The sequence below is a fragment of the Herpailurus yagouaroundi genome, unplaced genomic scaffold (genome assembly GCF_014898765.1).
Source record: "Herpailurus yagouaroundi ecotype Mexico unplaced genomic scaffold, PumYag 190, whole genome shotgun sequence".
Lineage (NCBI taxonomy): Eukaryota > Metazoa > Chordata > Mammalia > Carnivora > Felidae > Herpailurus > Herpailurus yagouaroundi.
In genome coordinates this window covers 10100236-10114186 of record NW_024412421.1, presented here as the reverse complement: position 1 = coordinate 10114186, position 13951 = coordinate 10100236, and the positions used below count along the sequence as shown (strand labels likewise).

The following is a 13951-nucleotide window of genomic DNA, read 5'->3' as shown; positions in this document are numbered from 1 at the left end:
TGTCCCCCAAAGCTCATGTCCATTCAGAACCTTGAAATGTGAAAAGGGGCCTTTGCAGGTATAAATCCAATGACTGGCATCCTTATAAGAAGGTCATATAAAGCCAGAGACACAGAAACAGAGAGAAGAAAGCCATATGAAGGAGGCAGAAATTAGAGTCACACAGCTACAAGCCAAGGAGCACCAAGAATTGCTGGCAACCACCAGAAGCTGGGAGAAAGGCCTGGAACAGGTTCTCCCACAGGGAGCCCAGAAGATCCAAACCAGTAATTTTCTAAATATTGAGTGACATGAACTACATTATTTTACTACATTTAGCTACCTGCTGTGGATGCATTGACATTTCTGCCACATCCCCCACCCGTCAGCGGTCTTAAGTCTGATCTGTTGTCTGAACATTCCCCACTTTGTCCTGGTGCAGCTTGGGCCAATCTGAATCCTTGTCAGCTGTCCTTAGGAGCATCTTCCTGGAACTATTTTGGGCCCATGGAATCTGGAGGTTAGGGGTCACAAGCTGACCCCACCTCCTTTAGAAACAGGAGCTGGGCATCTCGCCAAATGGTGATGCCCCCTCCTCTGAAAATGAACAGGCTTTTCTACCCAAGACTTGAGTATGAACTCCTAATGATCACTTTCATAAATCGCCAAAACTAAATACCAAGCATGCCAAGAATCCAGCTTTGAGGCAGGAGGCGGCAAATCTCACCTCTGCGCTTTTGCTTTCACTGGGACCCTTCATCTCCTCAGATTCCTTCCATTATTTCAGACCCACTTCCTCACTCGCAAAACCCTCAAATCTGCAATCTCAGGTCCGTTCTTCCGTCAGGCAAATCCTGCCTTCTTCATAACTTGTCCATAATGGCTGCCTTCTCGTCGCTCCTCTGCTCTGGAGGCCAGCGTTCTTTGAAACTCCAGGCCACTTAACTCCTGGCACAATTATATTTACTGGCTTTTTAAGGCACAACCGTATACAAAATACCTTTGTGTCTACCCAGCATCTTGCTTTGAATTGTTCAATGAAGGTTTGTTTGATGTAAATGTTTTCAGTAATGATTCATTTAAATGATCACAGCACCATAGCATAAGAAGTGATTTAGTGTGCCAAAAACACACTGCCCAGGCCTTTAGCATTCTGCCTGTAACATTATTTGTGTGAAAAATACACAGGACTGTGCTTTTGAGATTAGTCTTAAATAGTTAAAAGATTAAAATCACAAAAGCAAGCTCAGCTTACAAAAGCCTGATATACGAGCAGGTGTAACTACCGCAGAATTGTCGAGGTGGAAGGTACTTAATGCCTTTTTTAAGAAAATTTTTTAAAGGAGGCTCCATGTCCAACATGGGGCTTGAATTCACGACCCTGAGATCAAGTCACACGCTCTACCGACTGAGCCAGCCAGGTGCCCCAATGTTACTAACTTTAAATCTGGAGAATTCAAGTTTGATGGGTTAGTGTATAAGCCAGTACTGCTGAAAACAGGGAATGGGGACAAACACAGTATATTCTTAGTAAATTAAAACTTTCATGGCCTTACCTTATCATTCTTTATTGGTACAAATAGTCCTTTTATAAAAAGAAGCAAAACATTCAGATTACTTGCAACTTATTGACCCTCCAGTGACAAGGGACATGGAGCAAAATGCTAAGATGACAGGAGTCTCTTCCACGGTCATTCATAGTAAAACTTTATTGAACAGAAAACCCAGCAAAGGTTTTCACCTCTGTGAAGTTCCCTTGGTTTAAAGTAAAGCACTGCATTTTAAAAAGCAATTATACATAAGTCTTCCCTAGAAAAGTCCTGCTAAAACATGTCTAGCAATTTCATTGATTATATAAAGTAGTACACTTAGTGTAATTTAAACATTCCAACAGGAATCAAATCGTACCAGCAGAACCATTTCTGCATCTATGAGATCTATGTACAAACACACATGCAGACACACACATCTGAAAAGTTCCTCAGGCATAAGCATGCGACACTAATGCCTCCTACTTACAATGCCTATTAAACTACATACAGTATATATTAAAGCTCTTCAGAATAAAGACAGAAGCCTTGGGCAAAATTTTTGTTCATCAATTCGAATCATGGCTTCACGTCTTCGTTTCTGCTTTTGCTTGACCACAAAAGCATGTCCTTCTCCTTGTTGGTTCTTTACTAATTCTGTGCCACTGCCATGGCTGGGTGAGGAAATCTAGCTGGAGCTAGATGATCCAGTCCACGCCTGTCGAGGCCTCCAGCAGCCAGAAAGCAAGCACCATCAGTTTGCTATGGCTGGGGGACCTTCCGGAAGAAGAGAGGCAAAGAAAGTCTTGAAGACAAGCCAGGCTGTGCTCATAAATGAAGGGCTGGTCTGCTCGTCATCCAGTACGTCCCTGTCTGGAGGGAGGTGGTTGGGGTCTTCGATTTCAGGATCGGGACCTTCCTGCAGTTATGAAATACAATGAGAACACAATCAGGACTGTGATAAATACCAAATAATGTAATAATGTTAGGAGAGGGCAGACTAAATCCCTGGCCCCATATTCAAAGCAGCCAGGCAGACAGGACCCCAGGGAATGGTGTCCTAGGCTGGATGGAGTTCTCAGGCCTCACAGCACAACTGTGCTAGTGACATTCTCACAGTCCTGAAAGTTCCTGGCAGTAACATTAAAAGAAATGAGGTAACTACATCTTTATTATTAAACTCATGAGTTAAGTTAACCACTTCATTAACTATGAATATTCTAAATCTGGCAGTATTCTGAGTTAAGAAACAAAAATAGAAACCCAAGGTGATAATTTATATTATAAAAATGGTAATAGTAGGGTGATAATTAATAATATAAAAGAATTCCTTTAGGATTATGCATTAAACTGCTTTATAAATCTAGGGAAGTTCTCCAGGACATCTATTCTGTGAGACATGCTTATAGTCTTAATCCTTAATTAGATTAACTATCCATTAGCTGGGGTGCCTGGGTGGCTTAGCCAGTTAAGCGTTCAACTTCAGCTCAGGTTATGATCTCATGGTTTGTGAGTCTGAGCCCCATGTTGGGTTGTGCTGACAGCTCAGAGCCTGGAGCCTGCTTTGGATTCTATATCTCCCTCTCTCCCTGACCCTCCCCCACCCATTCTCATTCTTATTCTCTCTCTCTCTCCGAAATAAACATCAAATTTTTTTAACAAAAAAAAAATTATCCAATAGCAGTTTCCATGATAGAACACATTGTTACAGACCACTGAACACTCAAAAACAGTGTGCTAAAAAAACCATTATTTACATATGCCAAAATGCAAACTGCCAAATGCCAAAAAATACCTGATGGACTTTATGGCACATTCAATGTTTTTTAAAAATAGCTACTGCTCGGGGCGCCTGGGTGGCTCAGTCAGTTAAGCATCCAGCTTGGGCTCAGGTCATGCTCTCACAGTCTGTGGGTTCGAGCCCCATGTCAGGCTCTGTGCTGACAGCTCAGGGCCTGGAGCCTGCTTCAGATTTTGTGTCTCCCTCTCTCTCTCTGCCCTTCCCCCACTCATGCTCAGTCTCTCTTTCCCTCCAAAATAAGCATTAAAAAAAACAATAGCTACTGCTCTAAGAATAAATTTGAAAAAATCTTGAAACTTCCGCCTAATGAAATGGTAAACCAGGAGGCTAAATATCTAAAGGTTAAGGATTTGAGAGCCCGGCACTTCACATCAAGCTTGCTGGACTCCAATGGGAGTTCCTTACCTGTAAGTTATTGTTGGGGTCCTGATTTACAGCTTCATGAGGAGGACCATCATTGGGGAAGTTCTGAACTGGCCTCTGTCTAAATGGAAACCATCCAACGTGATGCCTTCAAAGGAAGCACATAAAAGCTCATCTTAGCTAATCACAGTGAAATTTACTCAAGAATTTGAGTCTTCCTGATCAGATAACATTCCCCTTGCTCCCCTCCTCCAATCAGAGCAGTGCTTGGACTATAAGCTCACAGCAGGCAGATCTGCAGAGATGCTCTGTCACACCATCTCCTAGACTTCCTCACTTGCCCATTGGCTTCTTCAAGGTCACTATGGGGACTATGTTTTATTCACCACTGTATGCCGGGCAACATTAACAGAACACAGTACATGCTCTATAAATGCTTGCTCATCCAAACTAAACTTTACACATGAAAACCTGAACCGGGGGATGGGGGAGGGATAAATACATACACACACACACACACACACACACACACACACAGAGGCAGGACTGGGATTATATGTAATAACCTAAGATAATAATACCTAAATTTGATCACTTAAATATATGATTCTAGAGACTATAAAACTTAAACTGACTAGAAGTTTTATTTGGAAAATCCAATTAAGTGCAAGTTTTGAAGCAAATATGACAAAATATTAGTAATGATTAATTCTGGATTTATGAGTATTTTTTATTTTATTCAGATATTTCTCAAGATTTTTAAAACTAAAGTAAAAATTCTTTTCCACCACAGAGGAAATATTTGTCTGTCTCGACCACAAAGGAGGACATGTCACTCGATGCCAGGGTTTCTTAACTTTGGCACTACTGACGTATTGGGCTAGGTATTTACTGGGGGGCTGTCCTATGCACTGTAGGATGTTTAGCAGCATCCCTGGCCTCTACCCACTAGATAACAGCAGGACCACCCCCTAGTTGCCAATCAAAAACGTCACACTCTGGGGATGCAAAATCATCCTGGTTGAGAACCACTACTCTGAGCTAAGGACAAGCCAAATGTCAGGTCTGTACAGGTTCCTTGGCCCTTTAGAGCTATGCTGACAGTCAGTGCCTGACCTTTATCCTGGAAAGCAGCAGCTGCAGCTTGGTAAACATGTTTTTATTCAAAACAAATCAATTTTCCCTTCCATGCCTCAGAACGGCCGTTATTATTGTGGTTCATGAGCCTGGCAGGTACCTTATCTAGAAGAAAACAGAATGTTCTCCTTGCATTCACACACGATTGAGGTGTTTTCAGCAGTGCCCAAACAAGCCATCAGTTCCTTGCATTGAAAGTGCCAGAATGATATGCTATTGAAATACACTTCCATTAACAATGACTGAGACTGCTCAAAAAGAGAAAAATCTGTACTTGGCTTGAGTCACCATGCAGTGTTCATTTGTATTAAGGGAAAAAAGGAAAGCAAAATCATGTGCTTACAGGTACATGACAACGGTGGCCCCCATGACCATGAGGAACCTGCTCAGGGAGGAGTAGAAGTAGAGGATACTGAGAAAAACGGAAAACGTGGCTGCTGAATAGGTCCAATCCAACCAATCTCGATTTATCTCATCATCTTCTTCCACAATAGGGCCACCTTGTGCATTCATCCGCAAATTTTGATTCGCCCCGGGATTAACCACCACTGGAGGAGCAGCGTTCTGATTAGCTGGCTGGTTCTCAGCTGGAAACTGGTTGTGAATAGGGGCTGGAGCAGGTGCAGAAACCACAGGTATCTCTTGTGCACTTGGTGAGGGGACAAAAGCCCCTGAGGCAGCAGTGGCTGCTAAACTAAAATAAAAATGATAGAGGCAGATATTGTTGAAAGCAAATCACCGTGAAGACTGCTTCTCATAATCTTATTTACGCAGGGTCTTTTACTGTTAAGAACTGTCCGTAGGTACATGAAAAACCTGACTTTTAAGTTAGTGAAGAATTTCTTTACTAACAGTCATATCTATACATGCCTCTTCTGCTCCTAAGAGAGACTGGCCGTAAATTTCATCTGGAGTTAAACATTAAGGCCACGATAAAAGTATGGTATGTTAAAAAAACTAATTAAACCTTCCGCAAAACTTTAAAGCTACCACATACTGAAAAGGAAGTAAAGTAGGTACAGACACAAACACTCCTGAATTAACACACGATTTAGGTAGCAGATATCATTTATACTCTCCTCCACCCACCGAACCAGACAGAACAGAGCTCTGCAGAAACTGATGAAAGTACACTCCTTCCTCCATTCCTAACCCCGGGCGTGCCTAGCATGACGGGAAAGGACTCACTATTGCATGTAGTACTGCCGTGCGTAGATCTGCTGGAACCAGGAGAGCTGCAGCCAACCGTAGGTAGTATAGCCCGAGAAACCAGGCCCCAAGCCTTGGAAGGCTGGCTGGGCAGCTTCAGGCCTACGAAACATTGTTAAAAAACACTCGTTTTGACTTGGTTTGGGATGAATAAATGAAGTTTAAATGACAATAAGGATTTCAAGTCAAAGAGACAAAAACTCCATGACAGCTACATGGGAGATTACTGTGCGATGCCCCCGTGTGACCCAAGCACGCAAAGTGCTGCCAAAGCCCTCCTACCATGGTCCAGACCCCACAGAGAAATGAGCGCCCGTGGCCAGCACTGGGTTCTCACGCCATGTCGTTGCTATGGCATATAAACAAGCTGGACCCTTTCAGACTAGATGGATACTCACTCCCATTTTTCATTTGCTGAGTCTCACTGCAGCTCGAAACCCACTGTTTATCCTTCAAAGGACAGCTCTAAAAAGCCACATCTCTCTCAAAGCCTTTCCTGAAGGAAACTCCCTCTTCCTTCTGACAGCCATTTCTCCCCACCCCTAAATCTGACTACATGGGGGGCAGAGTTCTGTGTATATGTGGCATCACTCATACATGCTTTCTGACCACTTGTGCCCTCTACAAGCTGCTGGGTTGTTGCCTCACTGGATTCCCGACAACCTTGTGGGGAGGGGGCTATCCCCTCCATTTCACAGAAGGGAGTCTGAATAGAGCTCAGGGAAGACAAGGGATTTGCACAAAGTCACTGAGTTGGTTAAATAGCATGCTGGATTTGAGACCTGTTTGACACCGAACTCCTGTTTCTTAAACAGCCTAGGGCAGAGCACAGGAGTGTCATCTTTGGCCTTGTGTGCCTTAACAGAGTGAACTCCTTTGGCAGCAATTCGCAAAACTGAAACTATAAAAACTTATGGTAAGATCATGAATGATTATGTCAACACCTCTGCTGGTTAACTCCCATCCTTAAACAAAGTTATATGTATTGACTGTTCAATAAATACGTGTTGGATAAAATCGGTAAGCTTTATCCAGGTGAAATTCACATAGAGAAGGGCCACAATTCTCAGGCTGTATAGCCAGAATAAGGGAGGCAATTTTAAGTGGTTCTATCCAATTATCCAATTTATAGGCTGACAGTCTTTTACCCAAATTCCCCACCCAGAGTGCTTCTAAAATGGTATTCCAGTTCAAGTAGGTCTTGGTAGAATACTGGTTTTGATCATTCAAAAAAGTTGCAGTGCAAGGAAATGAGACCATAACAAAGTGCTTTTGCAGCTCTGATGAGAACAGCATTGTAGATATACAAGATAACTCTATGGTTTTACTCAAGTATGTAGGGGTGAACTGACATGATGTCTGGGAATTACGGCAAAAGGAAAAAGCAAAAGAGGAATAGATGAAACAAGCATGGCAAAACCTTCATCATTATTGGGCCTGGGGGACGGTTATGCAGAGATTCATTGCACACTTCCCTCTGCTTTTGCGTGTATTTGAAATTTCCATGAAGAAAAAAACAACTCCTCATTCCCTAAAGACCTGACTTGTCAAAATCAAATATTAAAAACTAGTAGGAAAAGGGAAGCAGGGGAATGGAGGGGTTATAGAATTTCAACTCATAGTTAATGATTTTTTCTCATAAGAACTTTCATAATAAGGTGTTCCAGGAGTTATGAAATCCAAACATGAGAGCATTTAGTCTAGAGCTCTAACTGCTCTAAAGAAACGATCTTTTTTCTAGCACCACCAACTCAGTTCTTGGCAGAGCATTTCTTAAACAATTTTTCACCTTTTGTCACCCATTGTTATGATAGACAAAGCACAAAGCCACTCAGCAAAGCAGCTGCGAGATGCTTACACCAGCTGTTTCCTCTGCAGCAGCACTAATTCCCTATCATGAGGTCAGCACAATGCAAAGCATCTCCATGTGGGAGGGGAGATGCCTACGTTGTCAACACACGCATCCCTATATTTATATGTACTTAAAAGGCTATGTATTAAGCAGAGTTAAATAAATAAAAAATCTTTAAAGTGAAACCCTTAAAGCAAAATTCTGTACATTAAGTTCTGCGACTATATACTATCAACACACTTTATTCTTAAAATTGACGCAAATGATACACATCCATGTTGTATAAACCTGGTTCTTTATTATGACACTCACCTTGAGATGTTCTCCCATCCAGAGGGAGAAAGGTTCCGAAGAACCTCCCTTTGCCTTAAGCTATCACCTGAGGAATCCCCAGGATACTGTCCCTGATGAAGACCAGCAGGCTGCTCTGTGGATTCGGCAACCTAAATAAGTGGAAGATGAACATTAAAACAAAGGATCTGATGCAACAGTCTGCAACCAAACTGAAAGGATTATTCTGCTGTGAATGGCTTATATCCCTCACCCCGACCTCTGAACTTCACAAAATTGAATAGACGCAGTGTTATGTAAAAAATATTCTGAAATTTGTTCAACCCAAATTCAATATACAGATATTCTTTAAATCCATATTTTTTCCTAGAATAACTATGCTGTGGTTTCATTAAAATCTTCCAATGAAGTTATCACTGGTGAGAAAGCATCCTGATAATGTTCTACAGATCCTACAGTGCTAAATTTACTAAATCAAGAAACCAAATCTGAGCAACAAGATTTATAAATACAACCCAGCCAGCAACCTAAAGGAAAGAATGTTTTATGCTATGTTCAGATGTTTTAGGAAATAGAGCTGTAATGCTAATTTACAGTCCATCACTACACTAGAATATTATTACTATATATTCAAATCAATACCATGAAATGAAAAATAAACAATTTTGACTGTCAAATGTAAGTCTTTAGAGATCACTTGATAGAGATTGTGGTCTTTTCCTATCCAATTAAATAAATCATGATGAAAATTTCCAAAGAAGGGGTGCCTGGGTGGCTCAATTGGTTGAACTTCAACTTCAGCTCAGGTCATGATCTTGTGGTTCATGAGTCTGAGCCCCATGTTGGGCTCTGTGCTGACAGCTCAAAGCCTGAAGCCTGCTTCAGATTCTGTGTCTGTCTGTCTCTCTCTCTCTCTCTCTCTCTCTCTCTCTCTGTCCCTCACCTGCTCATGCTCTGTTACTCTCTGTCAGAAATAAACATTAAAAAAAAAAAAAATTTTCCAAAGGAAATATATTCACTTTTGTACTGTTTATAAAAATTAGTGATTCCTTAGAAGAAATTTATTATGTGCTAAATTTAATAAAAACCCATTTTGAGTGCCTTGCTCATTCAGAGATCTGGATACACAGCTATTGTAGGTCAAATTATGTCCCAAAAGATAGAGTAATGTAGAACTCTACTCTTCTACTACAACGCTAATGGCATACAGTCTACTACTGTAATAATAAACACACACTTGTATTGATAAGTTTCTCATTCTTTATTCTCACTGGGGAGAAACAAAATTTTACTTGATAAAAAGGTAATAAAATCTCTTCAGAGTTTTATCCAACTCCCTTTATTTTTACCATGTGGGTCTGAATGACACAGATGGTTTTAATCTTGAAAAAGCAGACATACCTTTGTACTGGTCTCTGACACTTTTGAAGGACCCTTCACATTGCATACCAGATGCAAAACATGCCGTTTTTCCTGCTAAAAGTAATAAGGAGGTACTTTAGGACCTGAATTCAACCTTGTAAGTGCTTAAACATTCAAAAGTTAATGTGTAAATGATGTACCTTTGGAAGCAAGTCCTTGAGACACTGGTGATCCAACAAGAGCTTCCCAGAATAAATTAACCTCTGGTCCTCTGGACGCTTGTCATGGAAAGAAAGAGAAGCACAGGTCAGTACTTAGCTCACACAAGTTCCCAAATACAGAAGAAACTGTTTTATACAAACAACTTGAATATGTGTGTTTTTTTCCTAGAATCACAGGAAAACATTTTTTACAAAAGTCTCATATACAAACCTTTCCTTTAGAAAGTGCTGAACTTTGAATTTCTCACATGCAAATAAATTTAGGATGGCAAATGATCTCTAGTCCACAAAACCACGGCCAACTACTTGACTTTTAAAGTCCTAAGGAAATTCCTTTCTGCCACTAAAAACACAAATTTTATTTGGGGATCCTACAGCCTAACTTCAAAACCTGGTTTGGTCTCACACAACAAAGTACTCCCAACCAAGGTCAGCCTTCACCGAAACGACCTCGTACTGTCCTGAGATAACATAAGGCAATTCTAAACTAAGCTCTCAAAGAGACTTCCCAAAATACAAACCCTGTTATAGAGAAGATGGTGTGTAGGTACCATTTCATACAACCCTGTGAGATTTAGTATCCCTATGTGAAGGGAGGAAAAGTCTGAAATTGACTTGTCCACAGTCAACCTGCTGTTGAAGAGTCAAGATTCCAAAGCCGCTTCTCCATTCCAGTGATTTCAAAATCACAGGGACTCTGCACACTTTCACACAAATCTGATTTTTAAAAATCTAGTTTTAATTCCTTTAAAAAACATACTTAAAAATAATGGCATCAAATGACACATACCAAAGTAGGTAGTGATCACCAAACAATGCCGGAATAAACAATTTTGCAAAATTTGGTATAAAGCCGCTCCTGCCAAGTAGCTGGAGATTATAAAGCAAACTGTTTAAAACAATCAAAACAATAACCGCATCTATTTATCTGCAGAAATCAGGACTTTTTGACACTGTGCACCTAAAACAAACTACAGAACCGAAGTGGATACTGCGTTCACCACTGTTCTGATTGACTTTATAGGGAAATCCCATGCATATAATTTTGTAATTTGCTACTGCAGAGGTGGGATCCTAAAGAGTTCCACACTAGTAAAGGTTTTGAAATCAATAGGTGCCTGTAATTTAAATTGTTTTCCTTTTTAAAGGGCTGACTTGATATTCTGTGCCTTTACCTAGAAAGCTCATTTGAAAAAAAATAATAAATGTTGAACTATTATAAAAGTAAGACTTCTCAGGTTAGAAACCAAATGCTGAGTGCTCTCTAGCCATAATTTTTAAGCACCAATGTACACACCTGAGAGACCTTTTACAACTTTGGGTCTTCAGACTTAATAGGAGTCATGTTTGTCACCCAAGGAAGCCCTTAAGGGAAGCTCTCCTCCAAAACACTGCCTTTTACCAAGTGATGCAACTAGAGACTACGCCAATCTGTATCTAACAGCCATTCTCGCAGCAACACGGCCACCTAGTTTCTTGGAAGCAGGTGCAGTGAAACTACAAACAGTCCCAAGGTGAGTGCTAAGGAAATGCAAGCTTATTAGATAAATACACAAAATTCAAAAGAATAAGTCAGAAGGAAAACTCACTTCTACATTCACCTTGAAATCAGGAACAAAAACCACCTGACCCGTGAGCTACCACACACTGCAACTCTTCAGATAATGAGGAACAATTTCACAGTGTTTTTGGGTCCCCATGCTTTCTCTGGTCTGATGGGGATTTACACTTGTGGGCAGTAAAGCACACTGCTGACACTTACATAATATCAGACAGAATAGAAAGTAAATACAGGAAGGTCCAGCTCACAGCCTCCATCACGTGGTGGGGAGAGAGGGCGGTGCTAAGGGTGATGTTGACAGATGTGTCAACCAAAACAAAGCGAGGAAGTCTGTAATTGAGGGGCCAAAGTCTTAAAACGCAGACTCAGGAAGACTCTTGCCGCCTGCTTCCCTTCTAACTCACTCTACCCAGAAAGCGCCAGGGGCTCCTCCCTGGGACTAGGCAAAGGCTGCGGAGTCCGGCGCGGCAGGGAGGGGCCCCGGGCGGAAGGTGGACAGCGCGGGGAAAAGCCACGTCTCGCTCCTGGGCGTGGGACCTTAAGTACACACTCCCTGGGCGCTCACCATGGCTCCCTAGCACTGGCCCAGGGAGCCGCCTCCGCTCCGCACCGACACGCTGCATTCAAAAATTCACTTCCAACCATTTCCGTGTCCTCGCTTCTATCCAGTGGATGCAATCCTAATGCGGAACACCTAGTCGCCCTGTCTTTTCGGGGAAACTGAAGCTGGGAGGGTGAAATAATTCACCCAAGGTCAAACTGCTGTCTCAGCGGCGTGGCTAAGGCCGGAAGCCAGATCTAGGGGACGGGGCAGTGGTCCGGGTTGGGGGGAGGGGGCGAGGAGAGGGGCTGGGGTACAGCGGGAGGCGAGGTGACAGGGGAAGGCGAGACGACGGTGGCCTAGGACGTGGAGGTGACGGCCACTGGGCAAGGCGAGGCGGCGCCTACAGCGGTAGGACAGGGAACGGGGAGACCCCAGCCAGGGGAGGTGAGCGGGTGAGGGCCAGCCGTCGGGGGAGAGATGGCGAAGGGAGAAGAGAAGCTGTAGGGGAAGGGGAGACGGACGCAAGGAGGGCCGAGGTGAGGACAGCGGGGCCAGGAGTGGGCGCTGGCAGCGGGAGTCGGGGGCCCCTCTCACCGGGCGCTCGGGATAGACGCGGCTCAGATGGGCCTTGAGGCGGCCCACGCTCCAGCTGCGGTCGCCGCTCAGCTCCAAGTCGCGGTGGCGCTGGTTGGGACTCTTCACCAGGAGCGTGACGGGCTCAGGTTCGGGCTCGGGCTCGACCTCCATGTCGGCGGCGCTTGGGGCTTCCGCGGCGCTCTTGAGATGCCAGGCAGGCGGCGTCGCAGCCTCCCAGCAAACCCCGCAACGACTGTACGCGCCTCTGGGACGCGCGCCCCCGCCTCGGGCGCCTTTTATAGGCACCTCGCACTCGGGCTCTGCGGCGAGAACACTCTGTGGCTGCCTCCCATTGGCTGAGGCGGAGGTCACGGCCCTAACGTGGCCCAATCAGCGCCCGGATCCGTGGGCGGAGGGACGGGCCGAGCACGTGGGCGCGGGCTGATGCAACCCGCCGCCGTTGCGTCACCCGGAGTCGCGGCCGCGGCTCCGGAACTCCCGTTCGGCGGCCATGTTTGGGTGCGCTTCGGCCCTGACGGAACCGGCGTGCTACGTAGCTTGGGCTGCTCCCGGTGCCTCGCGGAGGGTCCGGCCGGCGGACCGCCGGTTTGGCGGCCTCTGCAAATTGTTTCCTCACAAAGCAGCAATCCCCGCCCCTTTTCACCCCCAGCCGCCGAGGCCCACTTCCCCTTTCCCTGCCCTGGCGCTCCAACCAGCCCTGCTAGGGAGGCCTCCCCACGCCTACCGCCGCCCCAGCCCAAAGAACGGCTGGGTCGACCCGTTTGCGAGCCCACCCGGAAGGGCAGCCCCACAGGCCTGCGCAGGGCGAGGAGGAAGCCTGGCAGATTCTTCCTGGGGCTACGGACAAAGGCTTCCGAGCCGCACTTGCCACTTACTTCATCTGTGGCCTCAGACGTGAACTTTACACCCTCAAGCGTGGGACATCACCTTTGTGCCTGGCAAACGGGCCACAGTCCAGCTTAGGCTAGGAGACCCTTGCAGAGGGCCTCGCCTGAAAGGATACTAACACATGCTTCCTTTAAATTGCAGTTGAGACAAGCCAGGGAGGGTTCTTAGTTAGGTCCCCTCTGACGTAGGCCCCCTCCCTCCCTCCCCTCTGTAGGAAAAAAAGATCTTGAAAAACAAAACTGACATTGCACGGGCCCCATCCTTATTCCAGTCCTGTTGGAACATCTGTTTGTGCAGGTGTCGGGAACTTGACAAGGGCAGGAGGCTAATGGGAGGAGCCTGGTCTGGTTGGTGCCTGTAGTACCACAAACCGGGTGCCCTGAAGGACAGAAATGTGTCGTCTCGCAGTTCTGGAGGCCAGAAGTGGGACACCAAGGTGTCGGGCAGGGTTTGTTCCTTCTGAAGGTTTTGAGAGAGAATCTGTTGGAATGCCACTCTACTAGCTTCTGGTAGTTTGCAGGCAGTCTTTGGAGTTCTAGGGTGTGTGGCTGCATCATCCTGTCTCTGGCTTCGTGGTTACATGGCGTTCTCCGGGTGCATACCCTCACATCATTTTC

General features: G+C 44.7%; 1 protein-coding gene across 3 annotated transcripts; it reads right to left on the bottom strand.

The window, feature by feature from the left end:
* Window positions 1-1665: 1665 nt before the first annotated feature.
* Window positions 1666-12712, bottom strand: HERPUD1 (homocysteine inducible ER protein with ubiquitin like domain 1). Of its 3 annotated transcripts, none has more exons than XM_040498073.1 (8): window positions 12444-12711; window positions 9724-9801; window positions 9563-9634; window positions 8183-8313; window positions 5998-6120; window positions 5153-5503; window positions 3715-3820; window positions 1666-2427 (listed from the first exon to the last, which is right to left on the bottom strand). In XM_040498073.1, exons 1-8 carry the CDS (start codon window positions 12594-12596, stop codon window positions 2263-2265), a joined length of 1179 nt encoding a protein of 392 aa, XP_040354007.1. In that variant the 5' UTR covers window positions 12597-12711; the 3' UTR covers window positions 1666-2262. The 3 variants fall into 3 exon arrangements, with proteins under 3 accessions (XP_040354007.1, XP_040354006.1, XP_040354008.1); XM_040498072.1 differs by having other exon boundaries at window positions 9563-9637; window positions 12444-12710; XM_040498074.1 differs by lacking the exon at window positions 1666-2427 and having other exon boundaries at window positions 3741-3820; window positions 5310-5503; window positions 9563-9637; window positions 12444-12712.
* Between the last annotated feature and the right edge of the window lie 1239 nt (window positions 12713-13951).